Here is a 12,967-nt window from a genome sequence, read left to right on the forward strand (position 1 = left end):
TTTATAATAATTATTTTTACAAGTGTAATTCCTTGAAGAAAGTTTGTGCCAATTAGGCGAGAGAAACTTTGGAACGCGACAGGCACGTGGAATTATGCCAGCAGTGTTTGGCCGAGATTCCTTTTGCTGGCGCTGCAAAAATTCAATGTCCGCATGTCGATTAATCAAGGCGACGACTTACCGCAGATGCAGACAATGCGCTCGAATATGTTGCCAATAAACGCGATGGACAACCGTCAAAGATCCATCCATCTAGTCGGACTGCGAAGCTCTCCCGACTCCTGACCACGCCTGGGGCAGCATATAAATAGTTTCCCTGCGGCCCGGGGGCTCCTCCATTTGTTTTGCCGCCTGACAGACAAGTCAAGTCAAGTTGCCCAGGACAGCCATTTGTATTCCGCTCCCCGGACGGGGATTGGTTTGCTTGTGTGGTGTGGCTGCCACGAAAGGACGAAAAGGTTTCTCCTCCTACGTGCCCGGAATGGAGGGACTGGAGTGATGGTGACCGCACGGGGCGGGGATCGAAAACAGTTTACAGAAATGATTACCACTGGGCGAATGCGTAATGGGCAATGGGGCGTATGTGCGATGTGAGAAGTTATATGAGTGCACGGCGCTCTGAAGTGTGAAAAGCCCGGCCGAGAACTGAATTAAATGGCAGCAAACTTTTATATTTAATATTTGTGGCCCACGCATTTACGAGGGAAATTCATTGGAAAACACTTTTGGGTAGCCATTGAATTGAACCGATGGCTGGATGTTATTGAATATATTAAAAAGTTTGGGGAAATGTGAAATTCGATGAAGGAATATTGAATTACGTTAAAATAAACCCACAGTTTTTGACAGGCTCCCCTTCCCCTTGGGTTCGGCTAAATGATTTATGGTTTGTCAACGTTTTGGCAATACCTTTACACCTGTCACATCGCGCTGCTACTGACCAAAGGCTGGGGCCAAATCATCAATAATAATTCAACCACCGAAGAACGCACCCGTGCAGACAGATAGCGAGACAAAACCACATTAAATTCACGATAAATCAAAGGTTTGTTATTAAAGCCGCCCCCCGGAATGCCAGCTATGTGCGGAGTGGGCGTGGCAGCTGGCCATCAAACCACAAGCCCATTGAACAGCACTCACTGCCCCTGCCCGTCGATAATAACTCATAAACGTGCCGCAACGGAAAAAAATATGAGACAGAGACAGGCAAACGGACGAACAAACAAGTGACTAAAGAGCTTACACAAACAGAGTGTGGCCAAAATGGTTGGCTTTAACAAAAGTTGCAACATTTTTATTATTTTTATTGAGCGCCGCAAATTGGCCCATTGTTGGGACAGCGTGGTCGCCTTTTATGGCCATATCATAAAGGCATTTTGCTTTTGTTTTGTAGTTTTTGATTTGATTGCAATTTTTGTGAGCCTGGTCCCTCTTTATTTCTTTAGGCCCGTCGCGTTTATTGGTTTTCACGCCATGGCTAATGACCAAAACATTTACGAGCACAGGCGGCGCCTCGGGGCACCAGCCAACCAGAGGCGGAAAAAAACTCATATCACGCCTGGAGATCGACTTTGGCCGGTTGGATGGGTCTGGTTATACCCTTTTAGGGGGTGTTATAACATAAGATATATAAAGTGGGCAAACTTACTGAACGAGGCATCTTAAGAGGAGTCAATGTCTCTCCATTATAAAGATAGTTGCCTAACATGAGCGTGTAATATAATTTTCAAAGCTTCAATTTTGGGTTATTGTGGAAAAAAAACCTAACCCCCTATAAAAAAATAGGTCAAATAATATTTTTGCTTAATTATTGTAACAGAACTACTCAATACTACTAAAAACTCAAACGAAATCACTTTAAACCTTGAATTTTTTTGCCTTTTTGGGTTCAAATCGAATAGAGGGTTCACTTTAAGAAGACGTAATAATCCAACAGCCTTGGAGTGCTAAGCCTGGGATCCCGATTGAAAGCCGTCGAATATGCCATAAATACTGCAGGCCAACATTAAGCGACTTATCGGCTGCCTGCCGCCAGTTGGTCTGTCATCAATTTGCTCCAGTTTATTCGCCTGATCCCTTATCAGCCAGAAATTCCCTTCTTCGGCGTGCAATTTACGCATAGACCATTGACGCCAAGGCAGCAGAAATGGGTCTTCTTTTTTTTTTTGGCGGGATGGGGATGTTTTCATAAATTGAGTTGGAAGCAGACAGAAATCTGTGACCCAAGTTGGGGCGGCGGAACTACTTGTTCCAGCTTCACCCTGTCATAGCCTGTAATTGGTGTTAACACAGCAAGGACTTCGAGTGCGGCTGTCACAATCCCAGCAGTTGCACCACCAGAACCAAAGTCATTTCAGTAAACAGCCGATGTCTGTAAAAGAGGAAAGTATTCTGAGAACCAAGGCCTGTCCTGGCGCAGTCCTTGATAATTGAATGTATTGTCCTCGGCAGAGGCTCCGCAGCCGTGCTATTCATAGAGCACAAGACGCCCATTTGCATAAATGTCTGCCGCGACACGAGGCAGCCATCGAGGGACAGACCAGACCGTTTTATCTATTTGCTCGATTCATGGGGATTCACCATTTATGAGCACTGCAGATTATTATTGAAGCTGAGCAAAGGGAGCCCAGCCAGGGAAATGATGACGCAAGTGCCCAGCCATCCTTCGTTTTGTCTTGAATTTCGTCATCCATCCGGCAACCTGTTGATATGGCGACATTTCGAGTTATAATTCCGATGAGTCATCGGAAAACATGGCGGAGCAGCCATATAAACGAGCCCTTTTTTTGTTGGCCTCCAGAATCTTCTACGCATCAGCAGTTGACCGTTTTAGCTCGTAGATGACAAAACTAAATTGAAGCAATTTATCCCCTGTTAGTTTGCAGAAGCCCTAATAACATTCGAGCTGCTTTAAGTTGAATCATTATTTTGGTAAATACAAACACACACCGAAAGCCAATTATATCAAAGCCAATACTTGTGTATGACACTTGATTCCCCTTTTGAGGCAATAAAGCCAGGGCGTTGAGTAAAGCCCATAAGTGACATTTAAGAGGGGAGCGCTAGAGGCTCACAGCCGCAGCTCCACAGATCCACTTTCGGTTCCGGGTTATTTATTGCCTTATTTGCCCAGCTCGTTCACACAAAATGGCTCAATTTCGTTCCGGCTTTATGCCAGGCCTGTTTTTCGGGCCTCAACTCCTGGAGCCTAAAGACCAATCATCGAAACCACAAGAAAGCCAATTTGCATGCAGCACACTAAGCCCCATAACACGTATACGCATGGGTGTACACCGAACACCGAACACCGTACACCTGGAGCAGGACGCCTGGGAAATGCGATGCTGACGGCTTTTCTATGCCAGTTGTTGACTTTTCACACCGCCGGGCATTGTTGTTAACAGGCAGGAGCCAAAAAACAAATCATCTTTTATTGTAACGCATTAATCTTATCCGAGCCGAGCCTCAGTGGTTGCCGTTGTGTATTGGCCACGGAAAAGTGCAAAGTTCCCGAAAAAAACAATAAAGGCACTCCGGAGGTCGCAGCATCAAAACGTACACATCATTTTTCAAGTTTCCACGCCGCAGCCGTGCATAATGCTGTTGTTTTCTCTGACGATTCCTCCTTTTTTTCCGGCCATGCTTTTAATTTTTGCGTTGCCTACCTTTCTGTGCTCGGCCATAAATTATGGCCAGGTGTGGGGCCTCTAATTGCGTGATAAGTTTACCAATTCACTGTTGCTCTCAGGCTGGCCACGTGGCTTCTTCGGCCAGACATCTTTGGGTGATTTGCGTCATTGGCCGAGACCGCGTGGGTGCCTGGGAACTTGGGATTTTTTCAATCACTACATCAACTTGGTATTTTTATGTAATCGGTGTTTACAAAAAAAAACCTTGATTCTGTACTTTTTCAAACTTAAGTTTGTAGCTAGTTATATTTTTCTTTTCACTGCAATCCTGGCAAAAACTACTTATTAGTTATTCAGAAATTACAAATTACCCCAATGCGCTCGGAATAACTTTGATAAACTGCGCTTAATTGCCAACTTTTGTCGGCCTGCCAATTGATTTATGGAGAAAACTTATTACCAGTCGTTTCACGTGGCCAACACAACGAGCAGTTGCTTTGTTTTCGGCAACAACTGGTTGGCAACAACTTCATTTACGTGGAAACTGGCTACCCACTTGAATGCTGCTGCCGCCGCAGGTCGTATTGTTCCTCTCATTGCTGCGCAAAAACTGAAGCATACTTGCAGGCCTGTCATGCTTTCGCCAGCGAAACACAAAAAGCCGCAACTGCCAACTTTGAGATTGCCGCATTTTTTGTGCCATTGCCCCGGCAACAAGGATGGCCAGAACCTTGCCTAACTGCACATCGAACCGGAAGTGTGGGGTGTAGGAGTAAACGTGGGTGGGAGTGGGAGTGGGAGTGGGAGTGGGCGTGGCTCGCCTGGCTGTGTAATTTTCGTTTTGGCAGAACTGCGACAAAAACTCGCGAAAGCGATACGGGCCACGTTGAGCGGCATGCAACTGTTTAATGCCATCCCGGTATTCGGTAGCCAGCAGCAAGCAGTTACACTTGGAAAAAAATATAATAAAACTCAACAGATACACTTTCAACTTAGGACCGTCATTATTATTCTATAATTTTTTATAAAACCTTCTAGCTTGGCAAAAAAATTCACCAATGCCCAGAGCTTCTAAACTTATGAGATAGATGATGATTAATCTGGGGATCAGTCGGAAAAAGATAGTAAAACAAGAGAGAACGCTATAAAAAAATGTCTTCTACATTTTGATAGGTAATAAAAATACCATTTTGGTATCCCATATCAGGGGTAAAATTTTGCACCGTGTAACAGCTTAACCGAGGCAGGGCCTCTGTTTATCTTGCTGCTGTCAGTGGCAAAAAACTCTTCCCGCTCAATTGTCGACTGACATTTAGGAAAGCCCGGGAGGTTGTTGCTCAGTCATTTCGCATTCAAAAACCACTCGAGTGGCCACGGGTGGGCGGGTGAGCAAGTGGGTGGGCGTGGGCCTGGGCTTTTGAAGAATAATTCCAGGACACGCCAGCCCAGACGATTGACCGACTTTTGAAAAGGCTCTGCTTGATCCAAGCTGAGAAAGAGAATACCTCCCTCCACTCAATAAATAAATGAGATATTCGGCCACAGCATTGCGTATTACAATTTAAGCCACAAACAATTCGAATGGCTAAAATAATTTCCAGGAAGTATGCCTTAAATTCAAGCATTTAAGAACTACGCACTTACTTTTATTGAATAAAATCTTGTGGCATTTTTGGATGAATGAAAATGAATGAATGTGAGGTCATGTGGACTTGAGTTTAATGCAATATTCTAGGCAGGGCCAAGGGAATATGATAGATGGCGAGCTGAAAGGAATAAATAAATGGCATGCCCGAAAATGTTTTCATTGAAATATTTCTTAATGTGCCACACAATCTGGCACACTCCATTGCTAGCTTTAAATAAAGTATATGGGATTAAAGTTTGGCGAAAAATAAATTAAATGAATTTTATGAAAGGCCATCGGGCACACGACCAAGATTTAAATGCCCACCAGAGAATACTGTCATAAAAACATGAAATCGGCGCACAGGTGGGCGAGGTCCATCTGCTCTCGACATTTTCCCACAACCGAGTCCCGTCCCTCGTTCCCAAGAGCGATTTATGGGGAAGTCATAAATCTGTGCATCGCAAACACACTGGCAAACAATAGACAGAGCTGCGTCCTTTGTGCCTTTTCTGGCAGTAAACTTCCGGTTAATGTCCTCCAAATGAGTTTTAATGGCGCTCCTGTCATCTATTTGTTCCGCAATGCAACATCTAGATGACATTCTTTTTGGGCTTTTCTAGATCTAAAATTTATTTGTTTCTTGTTTCTTGGACTTGTTTCAATTTAAAAGGTGTCTGCAAGGCATTCCATTGACACCTTAAACATTTTTTCTTTAAATTTTTCTTATTTTCCTTAAACCTCAAACGTATAAATGAAGCTTACCACTGACCTTTTATGAAGTTTAACTTTACACAAAGTGCTTGGGGTCACCTAGCTAATTGGATGAGAAAAATTTTTGTATTCTTTTTCTTTCTTATTTTCCTGCAAATTTCGTTCGGTCTAAGGTTTTCTTTATATACAAATGACCGCAGGCTGCATTTAATTATTGTGCACTTAGGCCAAAACTCACTATACGCTTCTATGTAATTGTATGTTGTGACAAATCAATGATCTAATTTGCAAAATAAAATAACCACTTTGTTGAATACAGTGGCAGTCAGCGATTAGTACAACCGACCTCTGACGGATCATAATTTAATCAAGCGGAACGTCTGCTTCCGTTTCAAATGACACATACAAACTCTATTTGGTATCAGAAAGTTAAGAAATATTTACGAAAAACAAAACATGATAAGAGTAGTTAATATTTTTTAATCTGGGAAACAATCGGAAGTCATGAGTCAGAAAATTATCCAAAATTTTAAATTCCAATGCTATGGAGCCGTTTCCTGGAAGCTGAGTGTAAGTACTAGCTCACAAACGCTAGCCAACCGCCGTACAGCAAAGGTCTACTTCAAAATAGAGTCAAACGCGAAAATGATGTTGAGTGTAAAACTGATGTTAGCTCTCAGCCTGCTGGCCACGTTGTCCTCTTTGGGTACGTGATCTCCTAAAATTAATCTACAGAAATAATCAACATAGTATCGACTTGCAGGGTATGCCATTAGGTGTCATCAGTGCAATGATGTATTTGGTCCTGAAAACTGCGGAGTGAATGATGAGCACGTTGTAAAATGCGAAACCGCTGCCACCGCTTGCATAAAATATTCATTCGTTGGTAAGTACTACTGTTAGCCACGAGAAAAACAATCTAGGTTGGCTATGGATTTTAATACAGAAAGTATGAAAAAAATCGGACTTACAATTGGACTTTTCGTTAAATAAATACTCCATCTAACTCGCACTCCCTTTAGCTGAGTAACGGGTACCTGATAGTCGGGGCACCCGACTATAGCGTTTTCTCTTGTTTTTCTATCACATGAGATCATTAAATTTATTCAGTATCTAATCACATTCCAAACCAATTGTGCTCCATTTTTAGTTAACGATAAAAACTTGGCAGCTAAAGACTGCTATTTCGGGGACACCGAGGAAAAGAATATTGTCTGCCACTCGCCTTTTCTACAAGCTGTTGCCGATCTGAGCTGTGACATCTGCCTCGGAGACAAGTGCAACGGATCCTCCTCCCTGGGCCCCATGGTCGGAGTTATTCTCCTCTTCTTCGGAGTAGCTGGTCTGCTGGCCTAGATCTACATTAAAATAAGAATTACTTTTACAAATTTTAATTATTACGAGATCTTTTTATCCATGTTAATCAACCTAAAAACGACAATGACGTTATGTAACGCAAACCTTATAAGGGTGCTGTGCTCCACACAATTTATCTTAAAATAAAATTCTAAGGCATATCAAATACGGCACATACGATATACTGTACTTCATTCCACAGATGGTTTTCCTGCGCGAGTTACTTGATAAGGCTTTAGCTTTTTATTGACGTTCATGATAAGAGTAATTTAAATTTATTAATCTGGGAAGCAGTCGGAAATCGAGGGTAAGAAAATTATCCAACTATTACACTTCTCGACAGTGTTTTTGGTGCAGTTTTATGGGCATTAAATTCAGTTAATATATACTGTTACTGTGCTTATGCGATGCCGAATTCACGCTTTTATTTCGCGATTTCAGCCAAAACTACGCAAAGTAGTCTCTCAGTTTTTAAGCTATCGGAATGAAACTTTCCCAAAAGGCTACTTTCTATTCCAGGTATATAAGTCGGAACCGGCCGGATCGGGCCGGTGCTATCTTATAGCTCCCATAGGAAAGATCGAAAAAAAAACGTAAAAAAAATTCTAGCTTCGGTGTTTTTTTTAAATTATACCTTCCACTTTTGGGATTATTATTTATTAAATACTTTTGAATTGAATTTAGAAAAAATCGGAACACTATATCATATAGCTGCCATAGGAACGGTCTGAAAATGAATTGCAAACAAATGAAAACAAAATCATTGCTTCGTTGGTTTTTATTGTATTCTCTTCTACTCTGGGATATGACTCTTTTAAAATATTTCCGAATTTCGATTTTAATTTTGTCAATGGAACTACTTTATCATTTAGCTGCCATAGGAACGATCGGAAAATTAATGAGAAATAATAGGAAATTAAACATTTTTGCGATTTGTAAATTAATAGGAATGATCTGCAAGGGTATATAAGCTTCGGCTGGCCGAAGCTAGCTTCCTTTCTTGTTTCTGTTCTTTTGTATTAATTCCAAGAGAGTAATTGCACTTTATCCAAAATGTTTGTTCAAAAGTAATTAGTGTGACTCCAGTCACATCAGTTTTTTTGGTCCGGCATATTCATCAGCTGAGAGTGAATAAAATGTGTGGCATAAACGTTGTTATATTTTTTTCACGCTTTCAAGAAAAAAATTGCATCCTTTGACGAACAATGGTGGTGGTATTTATCTCAAAAAATTGGGCAAAGACGCCCCTAGATGCCTTTACAAGATTTTGAGGCACCTATTTTTCTTTATATTTGTTATGCCTGGTCACCGCATCAAGTTGGTTGTAAATAAAGGTGAACAAATTACTGAAATGGCCCATAAGCTTTGATTAACTCAAGTTATAATGGAACCTTAAATGTAATTCGGTAGAAGGGCATCTTATCAAATTTTTGGCATACGTAGGTATCAATAAAATTGAATACCGACTCTCGAAGAAATCTTAAATCAAAACATTAAATGTTGCTATTTTTTTCAAACCGTGATAGCACAAATACCACCCTTTAAAATCAAAAACGAAGTATGCAGATATGCTTATATACATACTTCTATATTAACATAATTTAATTTCCACCTTTTAATAAAGTCAATTTTTTTGTCCAGTGCTGTATTCCAGAAAGCTGTTGGAGTCAAAACTCCACTTACGAAAAAAAAACACGATAAGAGTAGTTCAAATTTATTAATCTGGAAAGAAATCGCGAGTGTGCGAGTACGAAAATAATCATACACTCATAAAAAAAATCGAAAAATTTACTTAAAATCTAGAAAAGTCATTATTGAATTTTTGCCAAAGGCGACCTCACTTTTGTTTCAAGAAATGGTATTTTTGAAAGGCATGAAGAAAATATTTTTGCTGCGACGGCAAAAAAAAAACATATGAGATTAAATTTTTCTAATTTCAAAAAAAATTGTTTTTTTAATTTGTTCCATCTAGAAAGGATTTCTATGATCAAAGGCAAATTTTTTCATAACAATAACTTTTTTTCTATTTCCAAAGGTAGGCCGTTTTTGAAATTAATTTTTATGAGTGTACATTCAATTATTCTAGAAAGCTGTCGAAGTCAAAAGCCATGAAGCCGTTTCCTGGAAGCTGAGTGTAAGTACTAGCTCACAAATGATGACCATTCGCCGTACAGCAAAGGTCTACTTTAAAATATATTCTTTCTTACTTTCCTGCTAGTTTCGTTTGACTTATGGTTTTTATACCCGTTACTCGTTGAGTAAAAGGGTATATTGTATTCGTGCAAAAGTATGTAACAGGGAGAAGTAAGCGTTTCCGACACTACCCAGCGGCGAAAATTGCCATTACAAAATGGATTACGAATGCATTACTTCTCCTCTCGTAATAGAGAAACAATGGATTACAACATACCTGATAGTCGGGGCACCCGACTATAGCGTTTTCTCTTGTTTTTATATCATATAAGCAGTTATAGTGAGATCATTAAATTTATTCAGTATCTAATCACATTCCAAACCAATTGTGCTCCATTTTTAGTTAATTGGCAGCTAAAGACTGCTATTTCGGGGACACCGAGGAAAAGAATATTGTCTGCCACTCGCCTTTGCTAAAAGCTGTTGCCGATCTGAGCTGTGACATCTGCCTCGGAGACAAGTGCAACGGATCCTCCTCCCTGGGACCCATGGTCGGAGTTATTCTCCTCTTCTTCGGAGTAGCTGGTCTGCTGGCCTAGATCTACATTTAAATAAGAACCACTTTTACAAATTTTAATTATAACGAGCTCTTTTTATCAATGTTAATCAACCTAAAAACGACAATGACGTTATGTAACGCAAACCTTATAAGGGTGCTGTGCTCCACACAATTTATCTTAAAATAAATTTCTAAGGCATGTCAAATTCTCCGCGCGAGTCACTTGATAAGGCTTTAGCTTTTTTGAAACTCATGATAAGAGTAATTCAAATTTCTTAATTTGGGATGCTGTCGGAAGTTAAGAGTAAGAAAATTATCCAACTATTAATCTAGAAAGCCATGGAGCCGTTTCCTGGACGCTGAGTGTAAGTACTAGCTCACAAATGATGACCATTCGCCGTACAGCAAAGGTCTACTTTAAAATATATTCTTTCTTACTTTCCTGCTAGTTTCGTTTGACTTATGGTTTTTATACCCGTTACTCGTTGAGTAAAAGGGTATATTGTATTCGTGCAAAAGTATGTAACAGGGAGAAGTAAGCGTTTCCGACACTACCCAGCGGCGAAAATTGCCATTACAAAATGGATTACGAATGCATTACTTCTCCTCTCGTAATAGAGAAACAATGGATTACAACATGGATTACTTTGCCATAGGCATGGCCGCCTTGTAATGTGGTCGGGAGACAATTTGCATTACTAGTAATGGGAAAAGTATGCTAGGGCCGAATCACCTTCGGGTCTCCATTACGAATTCAATATACTTTTCCGAAATTGTAATGCAAAATGTAGACGGACTAGAGAAAATTCAACATACAATTTGAAAAACGTATGCTGAGTTGTAATGCATGTTCATTTATGAAAACAAAAAATATTCTTTCCTCATGTAGGAATTGAACATGGGTATTATTGTATAATGGATGGAAAGGCTAACCGCTCGGCCATTGTCTGTGCTTTTTTTAGTTCGTCAAACTATATTTAGAATGCATGCTGTTATTATTAAAGTTCCGAAGCTCAAACGTGAGGGAGGGGAAACGAAAAACGAACACATAGACAATAATTTTTATGTGTGTTTGTGATTTTTGACGAAGGGAAATCGTTAGCGAACGAAAAAACGAAGTCATAGGAGCCCTGATTACAACTTCTCTAACGAAAAGCAGCGATAGTAATCGGTTACATTTTCTTTACATGTAATGCATTTTTTCTCCAGACCCCATTCGCCTGTTCGCCGCTGGGTATAAAGTATATATATTCCGAGCGCCACGCCCCCTTTAATGCTCACAATCGCCCACTAACGTCTTTAAAATGTGTCTGGCGCCCACACCTTTAAAGATTTCCGAAAAGAATAAATGCAATTCTGTTGTGTATATTTATACCCATCGAAATGTAGAAGACATTTTTTAAATCGGACCACTCATTAAAAAGTTTTACGCAATCAAAGTTGTTTATATAAATATCTCCCTCGCACTCCCTTTAGCTGAGTTACGATTATTAGATAGTCGGGACACCAACCCGAGTACAGCGTTCGCACTCCCTTTAGCTGATTGACGGGTATTAGATAGTCGGGACACCAAACCGACTATAGCGTTCTCTCTTGTTTTGTATAGAAATGACCGCAGGCACCATTTAATTGTTGTGCGCTTAAGCCAAAGCCACATGTTATATACATATACGAAGTTGTGCCAAATCAATGATCTAATCTACGAAATAAAATAACCACTTTGTGAAATCCAGTGCCAGTCAGCGATTAGTTCAACCGACCTCTGACGGATCATAATTGAATCGAGCGAAGTAACTTATTGAATTGAGGCGAGCGTCTGCTTCCGTCAACAAATTATCGCCGGCAACAACTAAACAACTTATCGAGTGACACAAATCCGAAACGAAAAAGAAAAGAGCAGGCGGAAATCGACTTGTAGCAGGCCAACAAAAACAAAAAAAAAAACAGTGTCCTGGCTCAAGGATATACTCTGTTTTTTGTTTTGCCATAAAAGCAAATTGTTTGCCATTTTGTGGATTGGCTGCTTGAACGCAAACTCTAACTGGAAATTCTTTGTGCCGAGCATTTTTTTCGTTTCAATCGCCGCAGAGGAAATGGGTTATTGAACTGCAAAATGGCCGGCCAGGTGGCAGTTGGCAGGTGGCACTTACTCGGCTGACAGCCGGGCAACCGCACGAGGGTCCTGCGAATGGCAGGACGGCAGGACTCGCTGGCTTTGGCCTGTTCGTTAAACGCGTCACCACCGGACTCTTGCCCTAAGGGGGCAGCTCCTCTGACTGTCTGTGGGTTGTGCAAAAATTGTTTTCGGCTTTCGTGTGCGTGCTGGGTATTATGGTATATTTTTTGTTTTTTTTATTATTTTTTTCGGGAACAAAACACTTGCCCGACGGGCCCGTCCGTTGATTGCACTTCGGGCGGCCATAACAATTAGGCGTAAATTAATGGAATTAACGCGATGCGCAAATTGTCACCACTTCGGAGCCGGGGAGCCCCAATTAAGTGCGTGTCCTTGTATTTGGATAAAAAAAGGGAAGCCTATTGGCTCGAAAGGAGTCTGAACCTCGTTTCGCTGTTGAGATGCTGTGAGATGTTTAATAGGCGCTTACTTTCAAAACAATTCGTTTGCGTTTTCCCTGTTATTTCAGCGATTTGGAACTTTTTCGAGTTATCGTAAAATGTTAACTAACAACTTGTCAAACTTTTGCACTTAACAAGGCTCGTAGCAGCGGCAGCTTAAAGTCCCGAACCGTTCGGCCAGATAACAATGTTCGATACATTTCCCGACCGGCCAAATGGGAAACTTTTGGCCCGTAAGAGTGTGTAAACAGTTCGCTGAGTTTGCAGCCCACTAAGCCGTCTTCACTTCTTCGCTGCCTGTTTTAGTTTCGCCTCAGATCTGGCGAACACTCGAACTTATGTTTTTATTTCCGCTCCATTTGTCAATCCGCT

General features: G+C 40.9%; 1 protein-coding gene and 1 long non-coding RNA gene across 2 annotated transcripts; both read left to right on the forward strand.

The window, feature by feature from the left end:
• Window positions 1-6,456: 6,456 nt before the first annotated feature.
• LOC108060029 (UPAR/Ly6 domain-containing protein CG9338-like) lies at window positions 6,457-7,499 on the forward strand. Its single transcript, XM_017145548.3, has 3 exons — window positions 6,457-6,676; window positions 6,734-6,856; window positions 7,121-7,499. The coding sequence occupies exons 1-3, from the start codon at window positions 6,475-6,477 to the stop codon at window positions 7,324-7,326; spliced, it is 531 nt and encodes a 176-aa protein (XP_017001037.3). The 5' UTR covers window positions 6,457-6,474; the 3' UTR covers window positions 7,327-7,499.
• A 2,201-nt stretch (window positions 7,500-9,700) lies between these two features.
• On the forward strand, window positions 9,701-10,283 carry LOC138913448 (uncharacterized). The gene is made up of 2 exons (XR_011419205.1): window positions 9,701-9,799; window positions 9,863-10,283. It is a non-coding gene; the product is annotated as an uncharacterized lncRNA (long non-coding RNA).
• Window positions 10,284-12,967: the final 2,684 nt, after the last annotated feature.

The sequence above is a fragment of the Drosophila takahashii genome, chromosome 3R (assembly GCF_030179915.1).
Source record: "Drosophila takahashii strain IR98-3 E-12201 chromosome 3R, DtakHiC1v2, whole genome shotgun sequence".
Lineage (NCBI taxonomy): Eukaryota > Metazoa > Arthropoda > Insecta > Diptera > Drosophilidae > Drosophila > Drosophila takahashii.